Source organism: Borostomias antarcticus (genome assembly GCF_949987555.1).
Source record: "Borostomias antarcticus genome assembly, chromosome: 22".
Classification (NCBI taxonomy): Eukaryota; Metazoa; Chordata; class Actinopteri; order Stomiiformes; family Stomiidae; genus Borostomias; species Borostomias antarcticus.
The window spans coordinates 15,212,036-15,238,665 of record NC_140255.1 but is presented as its reverse complement, the minus strand read 5'-3'; the positions used below and the strand labels follow the sequence as shown (position 1 = coordinate 15,238,665).

Sequence of the window (26,630 nt, the reverse complement as noted above, 5' to 3'; positions counted from 1 at the left end):
AGCTCTCCCTGTTCAATGCATTGATTCACACGGTCAAGGAGAAGGTCGGAGTCAAATCTAGCTAGCTACCCCCGAAGAAACCTAAAGATGCCAATTTGGGGATGTGGGATCAGCAGGTTTCTGTCATGATCACCGCATCGATGCCTTTTGGCTGGAGGTAGAGGCCTTTAAAGATGCCGGAGGAAATCTGTGCTTTCAGGATGTGGCACTTGGCGCAATCATATTGCTCACTCTGCCCATATCAAATGCTCATGTGGAGAGAGAATTTTCCCAAGTGACGCTAAAGATGATGCCAGAAATTGCATGGGATTACCGCTGCTTTCTGCTCGCATGGACGTGCGCTCGGTCTAACGGAGCGGTTTGACGGCTGCAACGTTCCACCCTCCCCGACTGTTGTTGGGGAGCTTTGACTCAACCATCTATTAATACTTGCTAATTAGCAAGTTCACCACATGTACATAGTTTTACATTGACGAGTTACGTTAGTTGGAATGGACTCCTGGCCTGTTCGGCGTGACGGTAAGACATTTTTACTTAATACTATACAGCAGGTGTTTCTGGATGTCGCATCATTGAGTGATTCATTAGCCTACTTGTGTCTCTGCCTGCTTGCCTGCCTGCTTGCCTGCCTGAGTATCACACTCCTGACTCGGTTATTGTAGGCGAGCAGGCAGGCTATTCATGGGTGGTTATACAGGTGGTTATATAGGCCTACCATTGGAAGTTGTGTAGCCTAGTCCACTTGTCACATTCTGCGGTTTCTTGTCACCACTAAAGCTTAAATCTAGCTTGTCATCTTGTTATCTTGAGTTGCTCTCTTGTCTATGACCGCAGCACCGCCGTTCCTCTGTTCATGATATAGCCATGCTTATCATGTGTTATTATAATTTGTTGCCTGCATTATCATTTCTTTGACTATTTGATGGGATTAGGCAACTTTCTCTCTGTCGTAGGCTGTGTGTGTGACATATGTGTAGGCGTGTGTATTTCAACTGAAAGTCATTTTTCTTAGCATGCACTGCTATATATTATATACTATAATATTTGGGCGTTTTTTTTATCACATTCGGCGGATTTTGAGCACTCATTGGGCTGGAAAACATCACACCAATCTGGCAACCCTGGTACGCACTCTTCCGCCCCAACAACGCGATCTATCAACCAAAAAGGGCGTATATTTAGTCGCCCTGTTCTATTAATACATCCATGGAGCCTCCACTCTTCACATTGAGGCGACCAGACCGAACAAACGTTTCGAATAAGACGTCATCAGTGTTTCCCACACAATTGGACATTGTTTTTTTCATTGCCTAGGTACATTTACACAAAACCCGCGAAGTCTTGTTTACACGTAGCCGGGGATCTGGGAATATTTATATGCGTCTGTCGTTTACACGTAAACGGAGGTTTTACCCCACTGAAAACTAATGTTATAAAAACTCCGGCCAAAGTGGAGATTCAGGAAAACTCTGTTATTTCCACTGCATGTAAACAGAGGAAGACGAAGATTTACGTCATGTATGAGACAGAAAATGCATTGTGTCAGGTGTGCGACCTTTGTTTACAGTGTGTTTGCTCCTCTGACGTGCTCTAATAATCATGGATGCTAAAGCGATGTTCGTTTTTATGTTATGCAAAGTCTGTTGGTGTGTTTGCATTTGTAAAAACAACTGCTTTATTATGTCCAGGGGCCTCATTTATCAAAGAGCGTGTAAATTCCCGTGTAAAAGAAGGCGTAGGCCTACCTCAATGATAAATGAGGCCCAAAAAATGAGGGAAACCTCAGTGTCTAACGAGTTGAAATAAAGGTTTGAAATGAAATACATCCATGGATCAGACCCGTTGAGAGAGTTGCGACACTCCCATGATAGATTTCTATCAAAGAGGGTTTTCTTTGCTTTCTTTGCTGTAATCGTGGAATGCGGAAGTAACGCGTGTAGTGGGGCTACCTGAAGTTCCAAAGTGGCTAGCTTCCACTAGGCTACTGTTGTTCCAGAGTGGAAGCCTGGTCATTTTCAGTGTTTCTGGGGCACACTCACTAGTAAATTGTGGAAATTAGCCTACAGATTTTTTTGGGACATTTTAACACATTTGCAAACCTCTCTTCAGATAATGTTAGATAATGTTTATCACTCGTTAGATTGGAATGCAGTTGGCTAAGGAAATGCAGTTAGCTAACGTAAGCAACACTTTCTAGCTAACATAAGATAACAGGATGTCAGCTGGTACTTTCATTAAATTAGTCATTTAGCAGACATGCTGATCCCTTTTGCACCAATCATGAACCAGTGTTTCTGGTATTATCTAATTGTATTTATGTATTTGTTTGGGACAGTCTGTGTCAGAGAGGAACCTTGGTATCACTGTACTCTCTTTGTGCACATCTAATACACACACACACACATATATATATATGGAAATACTGATGGTTGCACAGGTTCTCCTTGTTGATTATTACTGTAAGGATAATTGGATTCATTTCTTCACTGATTTAAAGGTTGGATTATTCATACAGTGCTGCAGGACAGCTGCTGTTGTTTCCTCTCGGTTTGTGTGTGTGTATGTTTGTGTGTATTTGTGAGAGTTTTGTGTGTGTTTGTGAGAGTTTTGTCTGTGCGTGTGTGTACAGTATATGTTTGTGAGAGTTTTGTCTGTGTGTTTATTTAAGTTGTGTGTGTGTGTGTTTGTGAGAGTTTTGTCTGTGTGTGTGTCAGAGAGTTTTGTCTGTGTGCATGTGTGTGTGTTTGTGAGTTTTGTCTGTGTGTGTTCGTGAGTTTCCTGTGTGTGTGTGGGAGGGACCCATCTGCTGCCATCATGGGTCCTGCTACAGGCCAGGTTGAGGTGAGTGAGGCTCCATTGGTGTCAGCATTGAAGTGCTGGAGCATAAATTCACCTGTGAGTTGAACCAAGCGCTGTTGACAGTCCATTGGGACCACTTACATCATGGTGTGTGTGTGTGTTCATGCATGTATATGTATGTTTGTGTGTGTCTGCGTGAATGTGTGCAAGTATGTGTGTGTGTGTGCGTGCATGCGTGTGTGTGTGTACACCACCGCCAGCTGATAGCCTACTTGGTGTTGCTACACCAGCCCCTCTCCTCTGCTCCCAGACTCTGTGTTGTGTGGGTCTGAGCTCACGCACACGGAATGCCCTTCTAAGGCTATGTGCCAACATGTTTGAAGAGTACACGTGTGAATGGAAGCGGAAAACGCTGCCAAGAATAGCTTTGGATCAGGCCCCAACATGAGGGAGGGTAGACCAGGCTCAACCGCTACAGAGCCGGCCTACTGTACCTTCACCTCCACCGTGTTGAGTGTTATTTAATTATACTGCCTATATCATGGACACAGACAAGTGATCCATGACCGGATAGAATAAGTAGATGAGGATGATACTGAGACTGCTAGACGATGGACAGTAAATGGACTGCACTTATATAGCGCTCAATCATTTACCATGTAGCTGAGACCTAAACCTTTCATTTGATGCTGGCAGAGCGAAAAGTGTGCCAACCAACCCCGGTCTCCCATACTTTGAGCGAAACATAGATTTGCAAAGTTTACATGCTTTTACATCTGTTCCATTGAAGTCTGTCGCAGGAATGAATTGAACCAGCAAGATAATTGAGGTGCCATTAGTGGCTAAAAAATAGTAGCTATAGTTAGATAAAGCTAGTAGTCTAATGCCAGCCATAGCATTCTAAAAATACTAGGCCTAATTCTCAAGCACATTTACTCATCCGTGAAAAAACAAGATGGCAGTTGTTCAATGCTACTTTGGTTCAGAGGTTGTGGACCTAGCTGCAAAATACCTGTAGCGCTAAGCCTCTGGATTTCATGTAGCCTACTCACTTTCCTCCATGTATAATTCACACTGAATTTGCATGTCAAATTTTGAATTGATTCACGTGATTGCAAACAAGCTACAGTATAGGCAGGATATCTGCTCCTTCAGACGTTCAGATTGAGCAAGAGGCGTTTGCTCATCCCAGAAGCAAGGGCCAAAACCAGCAAGCAGGCAGTGGACAGACTGCAGCTTCAAACCAGCATCATATGCATGCACATATGGGATAAATAGACCATCAAACTGTCAAGATGTCGGATCCAGCGCCTCGTACAACTGAGGGTAAATATACAAAGACATGTCTGAAGACAGCGTCCGGGAGGTTCCAGCGGAGCTAGACTGCTCAGAGCAGAGCGCCTCCGTGTGGCCCTAAAGCCAGTCGGATTTGGATTACCTGCTCGCCTACCATCTCATTTCTGCACCTGCATCTCTATGATTAAAAACTGGGTGGGGTAAAAATGCCATTTTAAAATATTGGGACATATGTCCCACCCAACCATAAACCTACATACTGTATTTAGAGGAAGAAAAAAAAAAGATTTTTTTTGCTATATAGCTATATATTATGTAGCCTATACTATGTGTAACCTGTTTCAATATGTTTGCTGACTATGTATTTTTACATAATCAAATGTGAATCATCTTCTTCTTTTTTTATTCCAGGGAATAATGACCACACCAAATGTGTGTGTCTCAATTCCCACCAACCAATCCCATCTGCTCCCCGCCCATAGCTTCATAAGGACTGGTGTTCTCTGCAGAGGAACACGACTAGACAGAGGACAAGTCTCCAGAAAACTCAACCGGACTTTTGTACTTACAGATTCCACTCCGAGGGACTTTGTGTTTTCTTTTTCAGTTTGTTTAGTTATTGGAAAGGAGAGGGATGGAACTGATCCTCATGTTAACCGCAGCCCTGGCAACTCTCTCCATGACGGAGGCAGTAAGTACCCACATCTACATCTATTCTGCAACACATTTAACAACAAAAAAAGACTTAGGACTGTTTTATCTATGTATTTTATTGATTGTATTGTATTTTATTGATTATGACTGTATGTCGGTACTGTATGTTTGGGTTCCACTGTATCCGTCTAACTCTACTTAAACATGAAGCGGTTCATTCTTGTGATTACATTTCCTGGAATTCTAGCTGTGTTTGTACAACATGAGCTGGAACTTCCTTTTCATGTTCTTTTGTCTTTTGCAGGGCCTGTTGAGACGCAGCAGGGCCTATTCTATCCTCCCCCTGGGTGGATCAGGTACTTCACCACAAGCTGCTGCCGATTATGCCTCAACAAATCTAATGTGTATCATACTGTCTCACTCTCTGATACCCATACTGTTCTTATGTGTATTCACACTGTCTCACCCTCTGATATCTGTACTGTTCTAATGTGTATTCACACTGTCTCACCCTCTGATATCTGTACTGTTCTAATGTGTAGCCTATTCACACTGTCTCACCCTCTGATATCTGTACTGTTCTAATGTGTAGCCTATTCACACTGTCTCACCCTCTGATATCTGTACTGTTCTAATGTGTAGCCTATTCACACTGTCTCACTCTCTCTGATACCCGTACTGTTCCCTGCGGTTGTTCAGGTGGCCTCTGCCTCAACGGAGGCACCTCCATCCCATCCCTGTATGGTGACCAGCACATGTTCTGCCTGTGTGCCGACGGCTTCAGCGGCAAACATTGTGAGATAGGTGAGAAACCCGGCAATCCCTGCACCCTGTCCAATGTTGTCTCAGTGCCATGCACCACGGCCGAAAGCAAACTCCTAGTAGTACGCTGAAAAACTGCACGGCACTAAAACAAATTCTGATTCTGATTCTGGTTTCACCCCTGGATGACGTCTCAGATTGTCGGTGAAAGTCGGTGAAATCTTCCTTCTCGCCTCTCTCCCTTCAGACATCTCAGCCACCTGCTACGTAGGCATTGGTTTGTATTACAGAGGCACGGTGTCTCACTCAGAAAGCGGTCGGAAGTGTGTGCAGTGGGACTCTGATACTAGACAGCGTCATATGGCATCAGATGTCAACTCTGGGAGGCACACATACTGCAGGTAAGAGCCGTGGCTGAAATGATACATATCTAGACATCAAGTTTGAATGCCTAGATATCCTATGTATTTTTCTAATTTTGATTATATTATATTGTTGTCATTTAATAGACGCTTTTATCCAAAGCCGCTTAAAATAAGCTCACCAGAACTCATAAGTGCATCTTTTTCTAAACTAGCATCTAAGAACTTAAGTAAACATGCAAGAACAGGTAAGCAAAAGATAAAATGATCTGATAGATTTGTGTTGACCTCAGGAACCTGGAGTACAGACGCCGTCCCTGGTGTTACGTGATGAATGGTCATGAACTGGTCCAGGAATATTGTGATATCCAGCGGTGCGGCACAGACACAAGTAAGTCAGTGATTCTTAACCCCTCGGATAGTAGTGAGGTTCACCCAAAGTTTGATTTGATTGATGTCACCTTTAGCAGTACACTAAAATCTCTTTTAAGGTTTTAATCTTACGACCCATGATGATCCTCTTCACCATCAGCCCACTGAGCCAAACACAGGTAAAGTCAGCCGTTAGAATCCATACAAGAGCTTGATACGTCTGCATATTCAGTCTGTCTGGTTGGTGACAACATGGCTCCCCTTGTCTTACAGCATCAACATGTGGCCAGCGGCCTTGGAAGCAAATGAAGATCGTGGGGGGAACAGTCACTACTGTGGAATCCCACCCGTGGATAGCTGCCATATTCTGGAGGAGCAGCAGGTCGAAAGAGAGGGGGTTCCGCTGCGGAGGAAGTCTGGTCTCTCCCTGCTGGATCCTCACAGCCGCCCACTGCTTCCCCGACGGGTGAGACACAGGAAGGCGACAGCAGCTGGGATACTGCAGGGAAGCAGCGGTGATTTGCATATGACTTCCTGTTATGATGCTATTTCTGGCTGAGCGGAGTGCATCTGGTTTTCCCTCACAGCTCTCTCACCAAAGCTCGTCAGCTTTCTGTCATACTGGGGAAAAGCTCCCTCAACGAGACCGACGAGGCCAGAGAACAAAGGTTTAAAGTGAAGAAGGTTATCATCCATCCCGACTTTGACAACAGCGACGGGAATTTCAACAATGACATTGGTAAGAGCACTGTCACATTCTCATCTATATGGAACCGAGGAAAAATGCTTTGTGACTCCCAGATAATGGTGGTGGAGTTGGTTGGTGAAACTCACTCCTTAAAGGAGCGCTAACAGTCCCTCCAAGTGGGACGTCCCTATTGGCGCAACTGTCAGCGTGTCCGACTCACAAGCGGGAGAGCTCGTAGAAGCGTGGTCCCGAATCCTGCCCTGGGCAAGCATGGGTCAAACCGAAACAACACAACTCAGAGCCAGAGTACTACTACTACATGTGTCTCATTTTCAGTTCTACATGTATTACCTAATTACTTTCATGCTATTGGGCTGTTGGTTCCCCCAGCGTTGCTGCAGCTGAAGGCTGTCGATGGGCAGTGTGCACAGGAGACCAGCTCTGTGCGTACGGTGTGTCTCCCACCGGAGGGTCAGGTGCTGAACCCTGGAGCCTCCTGTGAGATAACTGGCTACGGCAAGGAGAAGGAGGGTGGGTGCACACCTAATACTACCTCCTCAGGCACGCAGTGTTGTAGTGTAGGGTATACAGTTCAAAGGCATACAGTGTATATCCACAACGAGCATTTCTGCTACAGTATATCCACTTCTTTAGTCAGAGTATACCCACATCTTCAGTCACCATTACACCCCTGCAGGCACATGTGCCCACACACATACCATTGATTTTATACCGTAGCTGACTGATTGTCTTTTTGTGTTGAAGGTTTATGGTACAACTCGCAGTACCTCAGGGAGGCCAAGGTGAGTCTCCTGGCTCGTGACGTCTGTAGGGGAAAGGAGTATTACGGAAACATGATCACAGAAAACATGTTCTGTGCCGGTCGCCCCGACTGGAGTCAGGACGCCTGCAAGGTGCAGTGTTCAAGAACATCCCCTTCAAATAATGTGTGGACGGTATCTGGTGGAATGTACCTTTTTGTTTTCGAACACTGACCTGTTTGTTTGTTCTCCAGGGGGATTCTGGGGGGCCCTTGGTGTGTGAGGTGGATAGCCAGATGTTTCTCTTTGGGATCATCAGCTGGGGTGACGGGTGTGCCAGGGAATACCGTCCGGGCGTGTACACCACTGTGACTAACTACAACCGGTGGATAGAGGAGAAGATGAAGGTTCATCTTCTTCACCCGTCCACCACCTCAGGGTCCGAGGTCCTCTTCAAGTGACCATGAACGTGACTGAACCAGAGAACGTGACTGAACCAGAGATGAACTTAAAAATGCCGCTGCACCTCTGCCTACTGTCGGCCTCGTTCTAGTCTCGCAGCATCTTTGAGCTGTGGTTTCTCGTGTCTGGAAAACTATACATAAAAGATAAGTATATTGATTGTTTCATCAGTAATCTCTAATTTGCTGTGATATACTGTGTAATACTGTATGATCAGATGCTATTTGTTGACTGATATATTTTACTATTTGGAAGTAAACTGGGAGAATATTTTTGTACTTTTATAAATAGAAAGCTTATCTGTTCAACAAGACCAATGTGTTTATATTCATGCCTCTTTTGCAACAATAAAGCCTTTTACACAAATCTAAGGTTATCCTTGTGGGGAATGAATCCTGAACATTCACTGTGGGTGTCCTTGATGTAACTCCCCAGTGACAGCTTCTGTTATGGTACCCCCTGTACTCCTGCACAGAACCCAGTACTCCTGCTTAGAACCCAATACTCCTCCACAGAATCCAGTACTCCTGCACAGAACCCAGTACTCCTCCACAGAATCCAGTACTCCTGCACAGAACCCAGTACTCCTCCATAGAACCCAGTACTCCTCCACAGAACCTAGTACTCCTGCACAGAACCCAATACTCCTCCACAGAACCTAGTACTCCTGCACAGAACCCAGTACTCCTCCACAGAACAAAGTACTCCACAGAACCCAATACTCCTCCACAGAACCAAGTACTCATGGTTGAGAAATCTGCTTTGAGTCTAGCCTTAGACCACATCACTTAGGAAACTTCTTCCAAGAGTCATTAAGCTGAGGTCTAGCCTCAAATTAGCTGCTGCTAAGAGACACCTAATCTCTACCCCAGAGGCCTTCTTAATAGCACGTAGATTACGGTTGTAGTGGATTCAAATGTTGTATTAGAGTTTCAATAACTCATATAATCCATAAAAGAACATGTATTTATTACATATTTATTGCAGCTGTTGAATGACACATTCTAGATTGGTTTGCAGGAAATAGTATCTGCGTGTGACTCTTGCTTGAATCGAGAATCTTGCTTGATTTGTCATATTTATTACAACTTTCCTATTCACATATTCTCAATAGCATATGGCAGAGTAGAGTGAGGAACACATCCTCAGCCAAATCAATTATATTATGTTTGGCCAAGTTGTTTCAAAAGATACAACTATTACTGCAGATTTGATCAAATTTTTCAGGAGTAATATGCTCAGCCAGGGTCATCCTGGGCTCAGCCCTGGCACATACAGTAAGTTCCCAAACATCTAACATCAACATTTCATTTATTTTTACATTTATTCTCAGCCTTTATTGTTGTGCAGCCATTTCATGTTCACCATTGTGATCTCACATGCAGTTTCTGTATCTTGGAGAAAGATCACGTAATCAGGATCGCTAAGCCAGGCTAGTGGATAGTGGTGGATATGTGGTATTTAAGTGCCAAAAGGTGCTTTTTATATAAAAGGTGGGGGGCTGCAACTGTAGCCACCCCGGAGAAAATCTTTTGAAAACTGTCTTCACTTCAGTAACAAAATAATATTGTCTGTAGATACGGTAATGGTCCACTCTTGAGATGCTGTGTGACTCACATGGGCTGGTCATTCTACAATGGGAAAGTACTGAAGGTACCGAACATATCAAACCGCTGGTCAGAGGGGGTGACAGACTACGCAAACTAAATCAAAGGGAAATCTTTTGGATTCACAACCTATTATTGGCCGAAACATGTTGGCTTTTTTAATGATATGATTTAGCCACATTAATAAAGACTTTTTAATTCTACCTACTCGTGGACACGCCTTTGGAGTGCCTGGATTCTGTCCTGTGTGGTCCATTGTCTCTTTCCCAGTTTTTCATGAGCACCTGAGATTTGTTTTACCTCTCATTGATAGTGAGCAACCACTCAATTCTTGTTTTTGCACTTATATAGAGCTTTTATCCAAAGTGCTTTACAATGGCCTCTCATTCACCCATTCATGCACCAATGGCGACAGCTGCCATGCATTGCCATGCCTGCTCATTGCGTAAATTTGGGGTAAATTTAGGGTTCAATGTCTTGCTCAACAATACTTCGACATATAGACAGGATTAGCCGGGATTCTAACCGCCAACCCTGCAGTCATTGCTCTACCTCCTGAGCCACAGCCGCTCCATTGTGTGATAACATAGTGACAGAATTTAGACTTTTTTTCTTAGAGCCCATTGTTGCAAAGGAGAACATGCCCTCAGTCAATCTTCCCTGTTAAACAAAGGTTAAATAAATAATGTGTCTCTTTTCATATCCTCATGTCACTCCTCATATACTGCATCTATATTTTAACAATAACTAGTGTTGATTCCCTTTGAACATACAGGCGCCTGCATAGTTATCTTGTTGCAATGTAATCTCTTCTGATCATTAGTGAGTGTGGCTGGTGAATCACCCAGGGTGAGGAGGGGGTTTAACTTGTCCTGGGCCTGTCAGGGAGGGACCTCCCAACAGTTGGGCCTTAACGTGCAACAAGGGGATTAGTGGAAGCCCAGGAGGGGACGCCCTCGCCGGGGCAGCTGCTTGTGGTATTTTTATTTTAACAGCTACGTCACCCGGGGAAGTCTGGGAAAGCAGCGCAGTATAACACATCAGCTATGCAGCAACTGGACTGGAGAGAATGACCCCTCAGTTACCGTAGCCTCCGTGACCTCATCCGGTTCCTGGTTCCCCACACTATGAGGAATCCAGGACGGAAGGAAACCAAATTGGATTTGAGGGTGTGACACCTGACAGTCTATAGGCTATTGGCCTACACTGCCTCTCTGAACATATCAAGTATATTTACTTATTAGGGGAGGTAGGGGAGGTAGGGGAGGTAGGGTCACTGATGAAGGTCAAATGACTCAGCCACCTGACACTACCTGACTCAGCCACTGCAGCTTCTGAAAAACATGTTGTTAATTCAAAAGTCCACCTGTAGTAGGCTACTGTATTTCTACTATAGGCTATATAATTTAAAATTGTTGTTATCTGTCTGTGCACAATAATGAATAATAAATGAGATTTCTACTTCCTGTACTTGAACCTATTCCGTCGCATTTACTAGGTACAACCAGTGGGAGGAGCCAGATGTTTGCTATTCAGTGAGTTACAGGGTCATGGAGTTTCTGTAGTTTCTGTGCTGTTGACTCATTTTGTTTGAGCAATCTCACCAAAGTGGTTTAAGAGGATCACATAATATGTGAATAACTATGTGTGATCAAACATAAGCATTTTTTACAGCAAGAACTAGCAAAACTCACTACAATAATGCTATTATTAAGAAGTACAACCAATGCCATATACTGTAAGTTACATTTACATTTTAGTCATTTAGCTGACGCTTTAATCTGAAGTAATTTACAATAACAAAGTAACAAAGTAATAACAACAAATAATATTTGTGAAGAGTAAGTGAACCAAATGTACTTCCCAGTCATCTTCAGTAAAGCCCTCTAAAAGAACAAGTGCACAGTGAACCTGTCGTCCCCCACCCATGATGCATGTCGTCAGCATGAAGTGAAGTTGCTGAATGTGAAAGTGGAGTGTTTTTTTTTAGTTATGATGTATATAGAGCCAGCATATAGGCCCAGCATATTTTTTTGTTTGGTGTAAAGTGTAAGCTTTTATTTGAAAGTCAGTAATAAACGTTCTGTGGTACAAAAACATACGTAATGATGACAATGTTTTGGAAAAAAAGAAAAAAGAAAAAAAAAAGATGTTAATCTGGTCTATGCCTCCCTCTGCTGTCCGTATAGTATTACTGCACCATAGTGGATCTGCTCAATGCATTCTACATACTACAGGGTCTAGTCTGACTCACCGGATGTAGGTTTTGGAGATAGCCTTGCCATTAGGAGGTGGGAGAATCTCCCTGCCCCAATCAGTGGTGACGGGAGGTTCTCCCAGTCCAATCAGATTCAGAGGAGGGCCCTACGAGAAACTGGAGACCTGAGGAAACAGCAGGATGGTCTCTCTTATCTGAGCTCGCTGCTTCTGTTCTGTTGGTTGGATGTTCAGTGTTTCTGTTGGCTGGTCGGACAATCAAATCATTACAGAGTTAGTGAGTTTATGCAAATAAGGACATGTAGGCTACTGCGAAGCTGTCAACTTGCAGATGCGTTCATATTCATCACATCAAAAACATTGAAAATATCAATTATAAGTGTGATATTGTTCAGGAATTTATTGTGTGTTGATGAGGTAAGATGACAACATTTCTGGAGAGACCTGTGATTAGTGGTGATTGTGCAGTAGGCAGGCCTCTTCACGTAATAAACGTTCTGTGGTACAAAAACATATGTAATGATGACGATGTTTTGAAAAAAAAAAGATGTTAATCTGGTCTATGCCTCCCTCTGCTGTCCGTATAGTATTACTGCACCATTGTGGATCTGCTCAATGCATTCTACATACTACAGGGTCTAGTCTGACTCACCGGATGTAGGTTTTGGAGATAGCCTTGCCATTAGGAGGTGGGAGAATCTCCCTGCCCCAATCAGTGGTGACGGGAGGTTCTCCCAGCCCAATCAGATTCAATCCAGTACATGTGTCAAACAGACGCACCCACTAACATAGAGGTGTCAATCTAAAGTTGTTGCTGGGTGGGGGACAATAAGAGACACCAGGAGTCATAGTGCTACAGTAGAACAAGTTTTTTATGTTGAGTGGGGGGGGGCTTGCCCAATGGATATAAACCCAGTTTAGGGTAAGGGATGTTACACACATCCATGTACCAACAGATAAAGTAAGACAGGGTGTCAGTGAGGAACCGGAGGACACAGTTACGTGGTGGAGAGGTAGATGTTAGTAAAGAGTTAGTATGGGTATGGGTAAAGTTAGTATGGTCTGGAGCCTCTTCAGAGAGATGTTAGTTAAGAGATGGGTCTGGAGTCTCTTCAGAGAGATGTTAGTTAAGAGATGGGTCTGGAGTCTCTTCAGAGAGATGTTAGTTAAGAGATGGGTCTAGAGTCTCTTCAGAGAGATGTTAGTTAAGAGATGGGTCTGGAGCCTCTTCAGAGAGATGTTAGTTAAGAGATGGGTCTGGAGTCTCTTCAGAGATATGTTAGTTAGCTGGGTAGTTAGTTCCACAGACTGTAGGCATATGCCCATCGTGTCTGGTATCAGCAGTAGAGCGCAGGAGGGAGGAGACCACCCACCTTGACCAGCACCACTCACATTCCAGCCTCAGGGGAGGAGGGCCCTACGAGAAACCGGAGACCTGAGGAAACGGCAGGATGGTCTCTCTTATCTGAGCTCGCTGCTTCCGTTCTGTTGGTTGGCTGTTCAGTGTTTCTGTTGTCCGGTCGGACAATCAAATCATTACAGAGTTAGTGAGTTTATGCAAATAAGGACATGTAGGCTACTGCGAAGCTGTCAAATTGCAGATGCGTTCATATTCATCACATCAAAAACATTGAAAATATCAATTATAAGTGTGATATTGTTCAGGAATTTATTGTGTGTTGACGAGGTAAGATGAGGTGAGATGACAACATTTCTGGAGAGGCCTGTGATTAGTGGGGATTGTGCAGTATCAGGCCTCTTCAGCCCAGTGTACTTCACATTACATAGGCTGTCATGCTTACACTTCAAAGACATGCCAGACACCCAATGGTCTAAATAAGAGATGGATTTTCAGGATCTTTCATATACAGTAATCCTCTTCCACTTACAGATGGAATGAAACACTGTCAGCAAGAAAGCAAGCTATTCAGGACCTGTGTGTTTACAAGAGGTCTCAACTTCCTTGATTCTTTCTTTTAGTAGACTTCCTTTTTAGGAAGTAGGACGCTGCTTCGCAGCCCCTCCTGGGATTCTGTGGGAATTCCTTTGCTGGTTTGGTTGGCAGTTGGTTTAAATTCTACAATATTATTGTTTCAGGATGTGAGAGCTAGAGGAGATGGAATTTGAGAAATGTTGTGCTGCTAAAGTTTGTAGTTTGTTACGTGTTTATATGACACAGTTGCTATATTTGACTAAAGGCCTGTTCTTCCGTCCAATCAAATGAAAAATTAGGCCTAGCCTATATGAATAAATTATTTGCCAGACTTGAAACTTATAGAAAAGTCGACACAGTGTTCAGAGGCCTGAGTGGAACCCAAACACGCGATTCTTTAGGATGTAGACTATCCAGATCAACGGGTCCTTTGGAAAATGTTGACTCATACAGTAGCCTACACGGTCAGGTCTTGTATCATGGAAGGTGGAATAGCCCTCGATGAATAGACGTAGGCTAGCCTACCTATCAATCCTGTCAAACGGCCTGAGATGCCTTACGCAACTTGTCAAACCAGACCTGCGCCTCTACAATATACAAAGTCTGCGTCCTCGTAGGTTGGAATTCACTCCCCACGACATTAAGAGCCCATATTTCCCTTTTTAGGGCATGAGAATGTATTACGTAATTTCGGGAGTCGCGTCTCTAGCAAACCCGACTGTGTGGAGGGGCGGGCTGCGTGGGAGAGAGTGGCGTTCACACGGGCCAATCCCTGCAGCCGAGACATACACGCTGTTCCTCACATTGGTTAGAGGGCGGACATGCTTTTCATGAAGTTTTAGGTTGCTCACAAGCTGCGGTCGGAGGTTCTCACGTTGAAGGGGAGTAGTTGTAGTCTTCCCGGAGAGTGAAACTGTCCTGGGACGAGGATTCGAATTATTTTAGGCAACAGAAAGAAAATAACCGTAGAATCCGGGCCTTTTTCTCTTGGATAGCGCGCTCACATTTTCATCATGCCGGTCTTTCACACAAAGACGATAGAAAGTATCCTAGAGCCAGTGGCTCAGCAGATATCCCATCTGGTGATCATGCATGAAGAGGGAGAAGTGGACGGGAAAGCGATCCCGGACCTCACGGCGCCGGTGGCGGCCGTACAGGCGGCTGTCAGCAATCTGGTTCGGGTGAGTGTTTGATTGCAAAGTGAAGCCTACAGAATGAACTGCCGCTGTCGGATAGCCGGAGCTCTCTGTCCTGCCCGCGTTCCCCTCTATTGATCTTCAACAGCCGGGGCTACTGCTGGAGTAACTTTTCTTTTTGTTTGCTCTAACTGGGAAACTTTGTAATTCAAGCTAGTTGCTACAATGTAACAAAGTTTCTTTAAGTTTTTGGGCCAGAGAGGCAGTGACGCCCTTTCCCCCCTTGGAAATGTGCCCTTCCCCCGGTGTTTAGAGCCCAGCCGCTGTTGACTGCAGGCAGCATTGCCACAATGTTTTAAACTGAATATGCTTTCTATCAACAAGTGAGACACCATAGGATTATTTAGGATTACCATCAACAGAATGAGTTTGATTATGAATGTAGAAGCATAATAGTGTTGTGAAGTATTTAGAATGAGTTCTATAACCATAACTCACTGTATCCCTTCCCTACATTCATTGCATAGTTGCTTTCATAGCTTTCAATCTAAACTGTTTTATTTTGTTCCACTAGACATCGAGCCTTACCTGAGGTCGGGGCTGTGGTAGGCTAACTGAAATAAGCTATATTTATTCTACTTGTGACTGAAAATATGGAATTTCAACTGCTTCTTCCACTTTGACACTAATTATGCAGATATTAAATCCAGCCCCCAGCACGGTCAGCTGTGCTGCAGAGAAGTGGAGTATAATATATATATAATATAAAGGCAGAAGCATTCAAAACCACACAGGGACTTGAAGTGGTGTTCCTCAGCCAGTAAGCATTAAGTTTTCCCCAGTTTGTTAGCAGCTAATTGCATCAGAGGCAATAAGAGGCCATTTATTTCCTTTCAGTGTGTCCTCTATTGTAGTCTACAGTGGACCATACCATGGAGGAAATTACCGAAGGGTTTCCCCCACTTACTCTCTGTCAAAGCTCCAAGTTTGGCTTCCTAAACATAAAATTGAAACATATCATCAAAGCGCTCTGAGATATTGCAGTTCTCCCAAAAAGTTAAATGAAAGTATTCAAAAATAGATTTGTAATGGCCTATTTAACAAGTCCTGACTGTGAACTGTGCTTGGTGGAGCTCAGAGCTCCTGGTAGTTGTTGGAAGATAAATTTGGACAAATTGGACTGGCGCCCCACCCCCAGTCGCAAAGAGATACTCAATTTAGCTGTTAGTTACCAGTCTAGTCGGTCACTTGATAACATGTTAGGAGTTGTTTGTGCATTGTTTTTGCCTAGTTATTAGTCCTCCCCAGAACCCTGTTTGTAAGAGGAAAGAGTGCTGTTGCATTGTTCATGTGCATCTCCACACCCACCACACTTCCTTCCTCTGGGGATGAGTGAGGTGTCTAAAAACAATGTGAGTGTCTGATCTTCTCATATTAAGGGAGGACTACCTATAGCAGGGGTGGCCAACCCGCGGCTCGCGAGCCGCATGCGGCTCTTTGCCCGTCAATGTGCGGCTCCTCCATCCATTCCCCCAAAAAAGTTGGCTTGCGGCTCTTCCATCCTTTCATTAAAAATTAAATTCATTCATTCCATAAAAACGTTTCTCTCTCTCTAGTTTCGCTGTGCATTTCTTCCCGCCCATTTTAGTTTATTGCAGATTTGTCATAAAATCATGATTCGTTTCGGTAGTGAGGAAGTCGCGTGAGAACCACTTCAAACCAATCATATAGGTAGCAAATCACCTTGGTAACAAAATGATTAGGTGCGTTTACATGGGCAGTTTGAATCGGTTTCAAATAGGATTGGAAGGCCAAACCGATTGAAAATATGTCATATAAACACCTCAATCCGACTGAAATGCCCCAACCCGATTGAAATCCCAATCGCTTTTCAAGGAGGTAGTTTAAACCTTTTCGAAACCGTTTGGTCCGTCATGTATACCTTGAAACGGATTGATGCTGCGTTCTGCGTTCATTTTGCGCATGTTCAAGACTTGACTAATCAAGGCACGCTCGACAGTTCCGTAGTCAGCTGTTTGTAACCATCGTAACGCAATCACTCACGGCTGCGTGCGCGTTCGAAACATTTGTTTCGTTGTCGCATGTGAACATCCAACCAGTTTACTTTGTATCCCATGTATACAATCAAGATGAAATCAGCTTGAAATCAACCAGATTGAAAAATATTTGTCATGTAAACGCACCTATTGTAAACAAAATAATTGCTTTGCGTGGGTCATTCTCTTTTACGACAAAAGCTAACGTAGCCTAGGCTACTGTACACAACCAAAGAATGGCTGGAAAGAAATGCGCAGCTAAAAGAAAATATGAAGACGAACACAGGACATTTTTTACCCGAGTGGGGAGAGTAATTTTTTCTTCATAGAACGTAATGGTAAGCCATTCTGTCTGATATGCCAGACATCATTGGGACATTTCAAAGCCTCATCTCGAGCCCAGTCCAGCCCAACCCAGCCCAGTCCAGTCCAGCCTAACCCAGTCCAGCCCAGCCTAACCCAGCCCAGTCCAGCCCAGCCTAACCCAGCCCAGTTCAGCCTAACCCAGCCCAGTCCAGCCTAACCCAGTCCAGCCCAGCCTAACCCAGTCCAGCCCAGCCTAACCCAGCCCAGTCCAGCCTAACCCAGCCCAGTCCAAAATATATTATGTCAGAAAATATCTTGTATGTATTAATTTTAAATAAATTAACTTTAAATGTATATTTAATGGACAATAATGTTTTTCTTATTATTTTAGACTGGGGTGCCTTGGGATTTTAAGTACTTATGAAGGGTGCGGTGACTGAAAAAAAGGTTGAGAAACGCTGGTATATATGGTGTGGCTCTGGGTGGTACCACAGTAATTTTTGTGGCTCTTAGTCTCTGACTGGTTGGCCACCCCTGGTCTAAAGTCATATACTGTAATGAATGTTGAAATACAGACAAATCTAGCTCTACTAAACACCTCAAGCTCTACTCCAGGGGTGGCCAACCCGCGGCTCGCGAGCCGCATGCGGCTCTTTGCCCGTCAATGTGCGGCTCCTCCATCCATTCCCCCAAAAAAGTTGGCTTGCGGCTCTTCCATCCTTTCATTAAAAATTAAATTCATTCATTCCATAAAAACGTTTCTCTCTCTCTAGTTTCGCTGTGCATTTCTTCCCGCCCATTTTAGTTTATTGCAGATTTGTCATAAAATCATGATTCGTTTCGGTAGTGAGGAAGTCGCGTGAGAACCACTTCAAACCAATCATATAGGTAGCAAATCACCTTGGTAACAAAATGATTAGGTGCGTTTACATGGGCAGTTTGAATCGGTTTCAAATAGGTTTGGAAGGCCAAACCGATTGAAAATATGTCATATAAACACCTCAATCCGACTGAAATGCCCCAACCCGATTGAAATCCCAATCGCTTTTCAAGGAGGTAGTTTAAACCTTTTCGAAACCGTTTGGTCCGTCATGTATACCTTGAAACGGATTGATGCTGCGTTCTGCGTTCATTTTGCGCATGTTCAAGACTTGACTAATCAAGGCACGCTCGACAGTTCCGTAGTCAGCTGTTTGTAACCATCGTAACGCAATCACTCACGGCTGCGTGCGCGTTCGAAACATTTGTTTCGTTGTCGCATGTGAACATCCAACCAGTTTACTTTGTATCCCATGTATACAATCAAGATGAAATCAGCTTGAAATCAACCAGATTGAAAAATATTTGTCATGTAAACGCACCTATTGTAAACAAAATAATTTGCTTTGCGTGGGTCATTCTCTTTTACGACAAAAGCTAACGTAGCCTAGGCTACTGTACACAACCAAAGAATGGCTGGAAAGAAATGCGCAGCTAAAAGAAAATATGAAGACGAACACAGGACATTTTTTACCCGAGTGGGGAGAGTAATTTTTTCTTCATAGAACGTAATGGTAAGCCATTCTGTCTGATATGCCAGACATCATTGGGACATTTCAAAGCCTCATCTCGAGCCCAGTCCAGCCCAACCCAGCCCAGTCCAGTCCAGCCTAACCCAGTCCAGCCCAGCCTAACCCAGCCCAGTTCAGCCTAACCCAGCCCAGTCCAGCCTAACCCAGTCCAGCCCAGCCTAACCCAGCCCAGTCCAGCCTAACCCAGCCCAGTCCAAAATATATTATGTCAGAAAATATCTTGTATGTATTAATTTTAAATAAATTAACTTTAAATGTATATTTAATGGACAATAATGTTTTTCTTATTATTTTAGACTGGGGTGCCTTGGGATTTTAAGTACTTATGAAGGGTGCGGTGACTGAAAAAAAGGTTGAGAAACGCTGGTATATATGGTGTGGCTCTGGGTGGTACCACAGTAATTTTTGTGGCTCTTAGTCTCTGACTGGTTGGCCACCCCTGACCTATAGCTTAGCTTACCACAAAGTGGGAGTTGTGTAAAAATTAAATGCTTTAGGTCTGTGTCAGACTCTTGGATACCTGTCCTCTGTCCATGTATGGTTGTAATGTGCTGTAAGTTAGCCAACATTTGTTGGGAGCTATTTTTTGCCGCCTGGCCTGTAGGACCTATGCTGAGTTAGCTGATTATATCCACTCAGACCTTTTAGACTGGAGTGAGTCAGTCTTGACCCAGCTCACGACCTCTCGGCTGGACTCTCTGAAGGATGATCACGTATTTCCATTCACGGTGGCACGGAGGCGCAACTGTAATTATTTCCTGTAGTTGCCTTAGAAACAGTGTCTAACAGAGTCTGTTTTGGTTCTCTATAGGACTCAACTGTGCCCTCTGAAGTTGAGAAAGGCCTCTTGTTGAATCGCAATGAGTCATAAATTGTTCTGTCTGCTGGATGAATACTCTTCTAGGAAGATCCAAGCGAGCAGAGGGAGGGCTCTCTTTCAGCCTCTGTGTTGTAACTTATGTCCCTTAGCTACTCAGTGAGCCTAATTGCCCTCCCCCACACATTTCTAGGCGGAGGCTATGCCAAGGAGAGCCATTAACCTTATTGTCTCTGCTCCCCAGAAAACCACGTTGCACAGATTCACAGACCACAGGCCACTGCTCGAGTGCACTGAAATCTAGGGAGCTGAAATCTTCCCGAGCCAGCAGCCTGCACAGCTAGGAGAGGGCGTTATCGAATCACCTGACCCCCCCCCCCCCCTTAGGGTTGTATCACTCTTAGTCAGTGTCTGCTCATGTAAGTTGGCTTTGTTGCTCTGTTGGCATTTTACAATGTTCTGGAAAGTTCTAGCTGAACGGCTCATTCCCTTCCAGTACCTACTCTACGATCATTCAACTGTTCCGTGAAATGTTTAATTGCAGGGTAATCCTATTATTCCAGATGCGTGGAGATGAAAAGGGCAGCCTTCACAACGGTCGGGAGGTTCTGAATATAAACGGATCCGTCAGACCGGATGCAGCCAGACATATCTTGTCAGTGCTGCAGTATGGTGGTGGGTGGGGTCTGTGCTCTCTGTCTGATTGTAGGCTAGGTGAACTTCAAACAGTGTTGTCTGCCGAAATTGCTCTTCAGACGAAGTCAGGAGAACAATCCGATAAAATGCGAAAAAGGGAAAGTCCAGGGCACTTCTTAGAAATAAAAAAAACCTTTAATATACTGTACATAATGAATAAACAGTCAGACCAACATATTTCAGTCATGCAAGGTCTTCATCAGGATGTGAGTTTTTTGTGGCGTCAGTGTGTTTAATGACAGGCTGTATACCAGGGGAAGGCTACGGGTGGTCAGACGGCTTAGTGGACCCGAAACCTGAACACCCCCCCCACACACATACACCCCAACTGAAAATGACTTTTGGGAATGCCAAGAATTCCCAACTAGGGGAATGTGTCAGGGATTGGAATGGGGTGATTTCATTCTTTAGAGAAGCTTATTTCATCCAACGAGGGTAAGAACAGCCTCTGTTTTGCTAATCCAGTGTAAGAGCAGCAATGTGCAAAGAAGAAGCACGCTCTTGAAATCGAAACGAGTGTTCTTTAGTTGGGAGCTTGGCGGAAATGCACACGTCCTCCTATAGAACGTTAGTGTTACAAGGGCCCATGGCTCCAGCCCATTCTTCTACGATGACTAAACAAGGCCTTATCATACCAGGCCTGCTGTACTTAATCAGTTTGCAAGTTCCTTTTTATGGTCTTTGGATATGGAAGAGAACGTCAGTGGTACAGGGTCTTGGCCCGGCGTAGGAACCGAGTGTTTATCTGCCCTCCAGCTTCCACAGCCAGGCCTCTCAGAGAGGCCATCTGGAGACTGCAACACGCTTCACAGTGACATGGCTGACTTCATCTCCATTGCTGGTGGTGGCAGCGTCATGCGTGCGTCCTCTTGATTTGCTTTGCTGTGGAAGTTATGCAAATCTGTGCCACAGCTGATCTAGCTTAACATGCAAGACTACATGTTCACATGTTCACAAGCAGGAAGCAGACTTATGAGCGTACAAGTCACATATTTGTGATACAAAGAGATGTGTAGATTACTTCAGATCAGGGAACTAGAAATGTTATTGCAGGTGTTCAGTCAGTGAAAACATGTCATTGTGTGAGACAGCTCAGTGTTTCACAAGGAAACCAGTTCAACACAGCTGTCAGTAATAGTCTCCCTCTTCTCTTTGCTACTTCTTTTTGCAGCAACAAATCACATTTTTACATTTCTAGATGATTTATTCCATTGAAAATGGATTGTCTAGGCTTAGGCTCTCAAGCATACCATTTGGGAAGTTATAGCATGTGGGGATGGAGATAAAAGAGAATAGAGAAGTTTTAAATCTAATGCTCTTGAACTTGTGTTTGAATGGCTAATAGTTTGAAAACTAGACATTTAGAAGTTAAAATGTAAGTGACAGTCAGTGCTTAAACACTAGGGGAATGTGCCAGATCTAGCCATAAACAAATACATTTCATCTGCAGCTCCTCAGCAATTTGATGGTAAGAAGATTAAAAATTAATGCAAAAATAAGTCGCTTAAAATTGATCAACATCTACTTAAACTAATTAGTAATGAAGGGAAGCTAATGTGTTCATAAAACACTTTTCAACTGAAGTGCTTGAAAGCCTTACAAAAGAGAAGGCTTCCTATTGCTTAGCCAGTTTCCTGTTGTGTGTTAAAGCCAAGGGAATGGTTCTGTGCTGCTTGCCTTTGGAAGGTTATATGGCTGCATTGTGATGTAGCAGTGATGGTGCTTCAAGGACAACCAGGTACTGTATAGTCTCTTACAGACCGCAGACGCACCACAGTTTTTAGGATCCTGCGAAAGGATTCATTGGATCTGCATCACTGCATCTCTTATTTCTTTCATCGATCACATGAAACTGAGCGTTTGAAGCAGCGGATGAGGAGGTGGGTGGATGAGGAAATGCTGGGAAGCCAGGTCAGGAAGCCCAGCGACCGGCAGCGCCCCAGCAGCTGTTAGCCCTCAGAGGGAGGGGGACTGGAGCCCTGAGTAGGGATGAGTGGTAGGGATGAGCAAGCCTCCTCCTCCACCACCCAGGGCAGAGGAACCATTGACGGTCATAGGCCATGACACGGGGGAGTGGTGTCTGTGAAGTCGGATGTACTGGAGGAAAACCACCAGCTTGCGATTTCCCTTTTGACTCATTTCTGATGTGGTTTTTATGCTAGTGTAATTTGAGCTTTGCACCTCAGTTGATAATGTGTCTTCTGGTGTTGCTGGTTAGTCCTAGTTAGCATTTTGACTGAACCTGATAACAATGCAGAAAAGGACATAAATGCAAGCAGAATAGTAAATAACCCTATAACCGATCAGGGTCTTATGGAAATATATTTTTCTTGTGAGTGTGGAGGCACTCCTGAGTGCATCACAAGCGGCTGGGAGCCAGCTGTAACATGAGATGCGGAGCTGTGATAAATTCTCACTCGCTATATGGTTTCTTTTGGCAGAGGCCAGCGAATAGGCTGCTTGATTTGTGTCTTTCAGCACCTTGCAGACAGTGGACGATGCTTCCTTAATGATATTAATAAACCATGTTTGACACGGCCTGACAGTTGTGCGATGAGCCTCGGTACTCAGCTACTGTAACTGTTGACCTTCATTGGTCTCTGCATACAGTGCAGGACTGGATCCAGGCGTGTTGATGTAGCCTTCAGAGGGCTGTAACTGCAAATGAAGGTCTAATCAAATAACATGCTGCATCTTGGCAAAGTCAATTATGCAGCCCATCTCCTTGTCTCGCGTTTGGAGATCACAATACAATCTGATGGGAACCCTGTTACACGATGCAGTGCTAAAACGATGAAGACTGAAGGCATATGTTCCAGACATGGGCCTCAGCTGACTCACACTTCTGGACGTTATGGCCCAAGCTTGAGATACCTTCACACTTTATCCCAGGTCACTGGCACTGCAGGCTCTGTCTCACCTGACTTAGACCCCGTCCCGATCTCTCTCAACAATCCTACAGCCTTCAAGGAAAGGAATGGTCTCGGGTTCATTCATCTAAACATAAGAAGTCTCCTTCAACAACATAAACTGGACCACCTGAAGATCCTAGTTTCTCAGGCTGACCCTGATGTCTCCTAGTGCTGACTGAATCCTGGTTAAAAAAAGTCTGATAGTGACTCTTCGGTAGTACTGATATACTCTCCTTGTACTCTGATTCTGAGACTATCGTACTGGGTGATTTTAATCTGGATTGGCAGAGTACTGTTGCTGATAACCTGAAGGAAGTGAGTGGCCATGGCCTTTCTCAATTGGTCACTGAATCTACTAGACCGAATCCTAAAAACCTTACTAAATCCACTCTTATCGACTTGATCTTTAGTAAAAGACCTGACAGGATTTCTGCCTGTAGTGTATTTGACCTAGGTATAAGTGACCACTGCCCTGTGGCTTGTGTTTGATCCACAAAATTGACAAAAACAAAACCACTCATGGTTAGGAAGAGAAACTTTAGATCCTTTAATGCCCAAGCTTTTCTGAGGGACATTGAAACACGTGATAATCTTTACTCTGCGAAGTCTGATGATTTGCAATATGCCCTTGACTCCTTTATAAAAACATTTAATTACTATGTAGACAAGCATGCTCCCTTTAAGTGCCTCAGCGTTAAAGATCGAGTTGCACCTTGGTTTACTAGTGAGTTATCAATCCTGTTTAATAATAGGAATCGTTTCCCAAGACTGGTTTTCATTTAGACAACTAAGAAACAAATGTACATCAGCGGTGAGGAAAGTGAAATCTAGCTACTTTTTTGATTTAGTCTCTGACTCTTACTCTAATCCTGGCAAGTTCTGGAATGCAATAAATCTTAGTAAGAATAAACCATCTAGTTCTCTTCCGCTGTCTGTTATATCAGATGGTCATGGAATTTCAGACCCTACTGATATCTGTATCGCTTTTAATAAGCACTTCGCAGAGGCTGGGCACCTATTTAATAGACTGCACCCTGAGCCAGCTTCCTTGCAACCTGCCAATGATTGCAGTCCTTCCTTAGAGCATGTCCCTCAATTCTCATTTCAGCCTTTCTCACCTAGTGAAACGCTACAGATTTTGCAATCCACTGATCCTAAGGGTTCTACTGGTGAGGACAAGTTAGACCCATTTTTTATAAAACTGGCGGGCTCCTTTAATTAGCATGTCACTAACAAATATTTTTAATCTCTCTATCATGTCTAACAAATTCCCTTTAGTATGGAAATCAGTTAAGGGTGACTCCATTGCACAAAGGAGATGATGGGGACAGCTTGGACAACTATCGCCCCATCTCCAAGTTACCATGCCTGGCCAAAGTCCTAGAGACCTTAGTAAATAACCAATTAAAACAATTCCTCTCAAGTTACTCAGTGCTAAGTATTCATCAATCTGGATTTAGAGCTAAGCATAGCACAATTACAGACACTACTCTGGTCTTGAATGCTGTGATAACAGCATTAGACAATAGGAAACATTGTGCTGCGTTCTTCGTAGATCTTTCTAAAGCATTTGATACGGTTGATCACCATCTACTTTTGAAGAGATTAGCTGGTATTGGCATGGATGCCGGTGCGTGTGAATGGTTTCGAGATTACCTGTTGGAGAGACGTCAATGTGTGAAATCGGGTAACATTCAATCAGTCTTCCTCCCTCTAATTAAGGGTGTGCCCCAAGGTTCGGTATTGGGTCCTGTCCTGTTCACCATTTATATTAATGACATTGTTACGTCACTGTCTGCCTGTCACACATTTATATGCGGATGATACAACTGTCTATTGTATTGCGGATACTATTCATGATGCCATTGAGAATCTGCAGCTTTCCTTCAATGTGCTACAAACAGCCCTCACCAATCTCAAACTAGTTCTTAATTCTAGCAAAACTAAGTTGATGCTGTTCTCTAGAGCCAGGGCTATTGACTATGATAAACTCCACTTAACTGCGGCAGACGGGTCAAGTATTGAGAGAGTCACTAAATATAAATACATTGGTTTATGGCTGGACGATAAACTCTCTTACAAGTCTCATGTGGATAATCTAGCATCCAAGCTACGGCAGAAAATTGGCTTCCTGTATAGGAACCGTTCTTGTTTCCCTATGTTTAGTAGGAAGAGAATAGTCCAAGCTGTCTTTATGTCAGTATTAGACTATGGCGACACAATTTATAGACATGCCCCAGTGTCAACCTTGAAACCACTAGACTCTGTTTACCATTCAGCGCTAAGATTTATTACAGGTGATAGATATGACACCCACCACTGTATTCTGTATGATAAGGTGGGCTGGTCATCTCTCACATCAAGACGAAACTATCACTGGCATCTGCTTATTTCTAAGACCATTATTGGCAAACTGCCACTGTACATGTCGTCCCTGTTAGACTGGAGCGTAGGCACATATCGGACCCGATCGAATGATCGACTCGTTTTTAAGGTTCCTCGTGTGAACATTGGACTTGGTCAGACTGCCTTTGCTTACGACACTCCCTGTACGTGGAACGCCCTCCAACAGACTTTAAAGCTTGAGGTGCTTCCTACTATGACAGACTTTAAATCTATGGCCCTTAGCCTTTGCACTTCATCCTGCAATTGTTTTGAATGATTCTATCTGTAACACTGTACATTGATCTGTTGTTCTTTATTATTGTTTGTTTATGATTGTGTATGATTGTGTTAGCTCGTCGACACCGCAAATGAGGGAAACCTCAGTGTCTAACGAGTTGAAATAAAGGTTTGAAATGAAACTTCAAGGATACAATTGTAGGATGTTGATTAGGAAACTACGGGTTATTCTAGAATGCGACCATATAAAGGGCTGGCCGGGCCCCACGCGTTGTGAAAGGCTGGCTGTGTCTGGCTGCGTCGAGTCCAGCCTTTCTTCTCCGCACAGAGCGATGAGCTCATGTCAACAAAGCTCGGTCTGTTCCGCAGGCCCGGCCACTTTATCTAGCGACTTCACAAACGCACGGTTTCCTCCCAGCGCTCTTGGCAGAAGTGGAGTGACTTGTCTGCTCCAGATGCGTTCGTTATGTGAGCTGGCCTAGCCCTACATCTGCGTGGTGTGTGACAGCATACTGTCACAATGATATGGAAACGGTGACTGGAAAAAGCTGTTCCTCAGCCTACTGGAGACAAAAAGCTGAGGTGAAATTTCATAACTGC

General features: G+C 44.0%; 2 protein-coding genes across 2 annotated transcripts in view; both read left to right on the top strand.

Moving 5' to 3' along the window:
- Positions 1-4,094: 4,094 nt before the first annotated feature.
- On the top strand, positions 4,095-8,155 carry plaub (plasminogen activator, urokinase b; the record flags this gene model as incomplete). The annotated part of the gene is made up of 10 exons (XM_084456110.1): positions 4,095-4,125; positions 5,449-5,553; positions 5,759-5,912; positions 6,167-6,264; positions 6,365-6,424; positions 6,519-6,711; positions 6,833-6,984; positions 7,324-7,464; positions 7,699-7,847; positions 7,949-8,155. The coding sequence occupies 10 exons, from the start codon at positions 4,095-4,097 to the stop codon at positions 8,153-8,155; spliced, it is 1,290 nt and encodes a 429-aa protein (XP_084312236.1).
- Positions 8,156-14,807: 6,652 nt separating this feature from the next.
- vclb (vinculin b) overlaps positions 14,808-26,630 on the top strand; it is a 35,136-nt gene continuing 23,313 nt past the window's right edge. Inside the window, exon 1 of the mRNA XM_084456711.1 lies at positions 14,808-15,094. Within this exon, the coding sequence (XP_084312837.1) occupies positions 14,927-15,094 (168 nt within the window). The 5' untranslated portion in view covers positions 14,808-14,926. The remainder of the gene's footprint in view (positions 15,095-26,630) is intronic.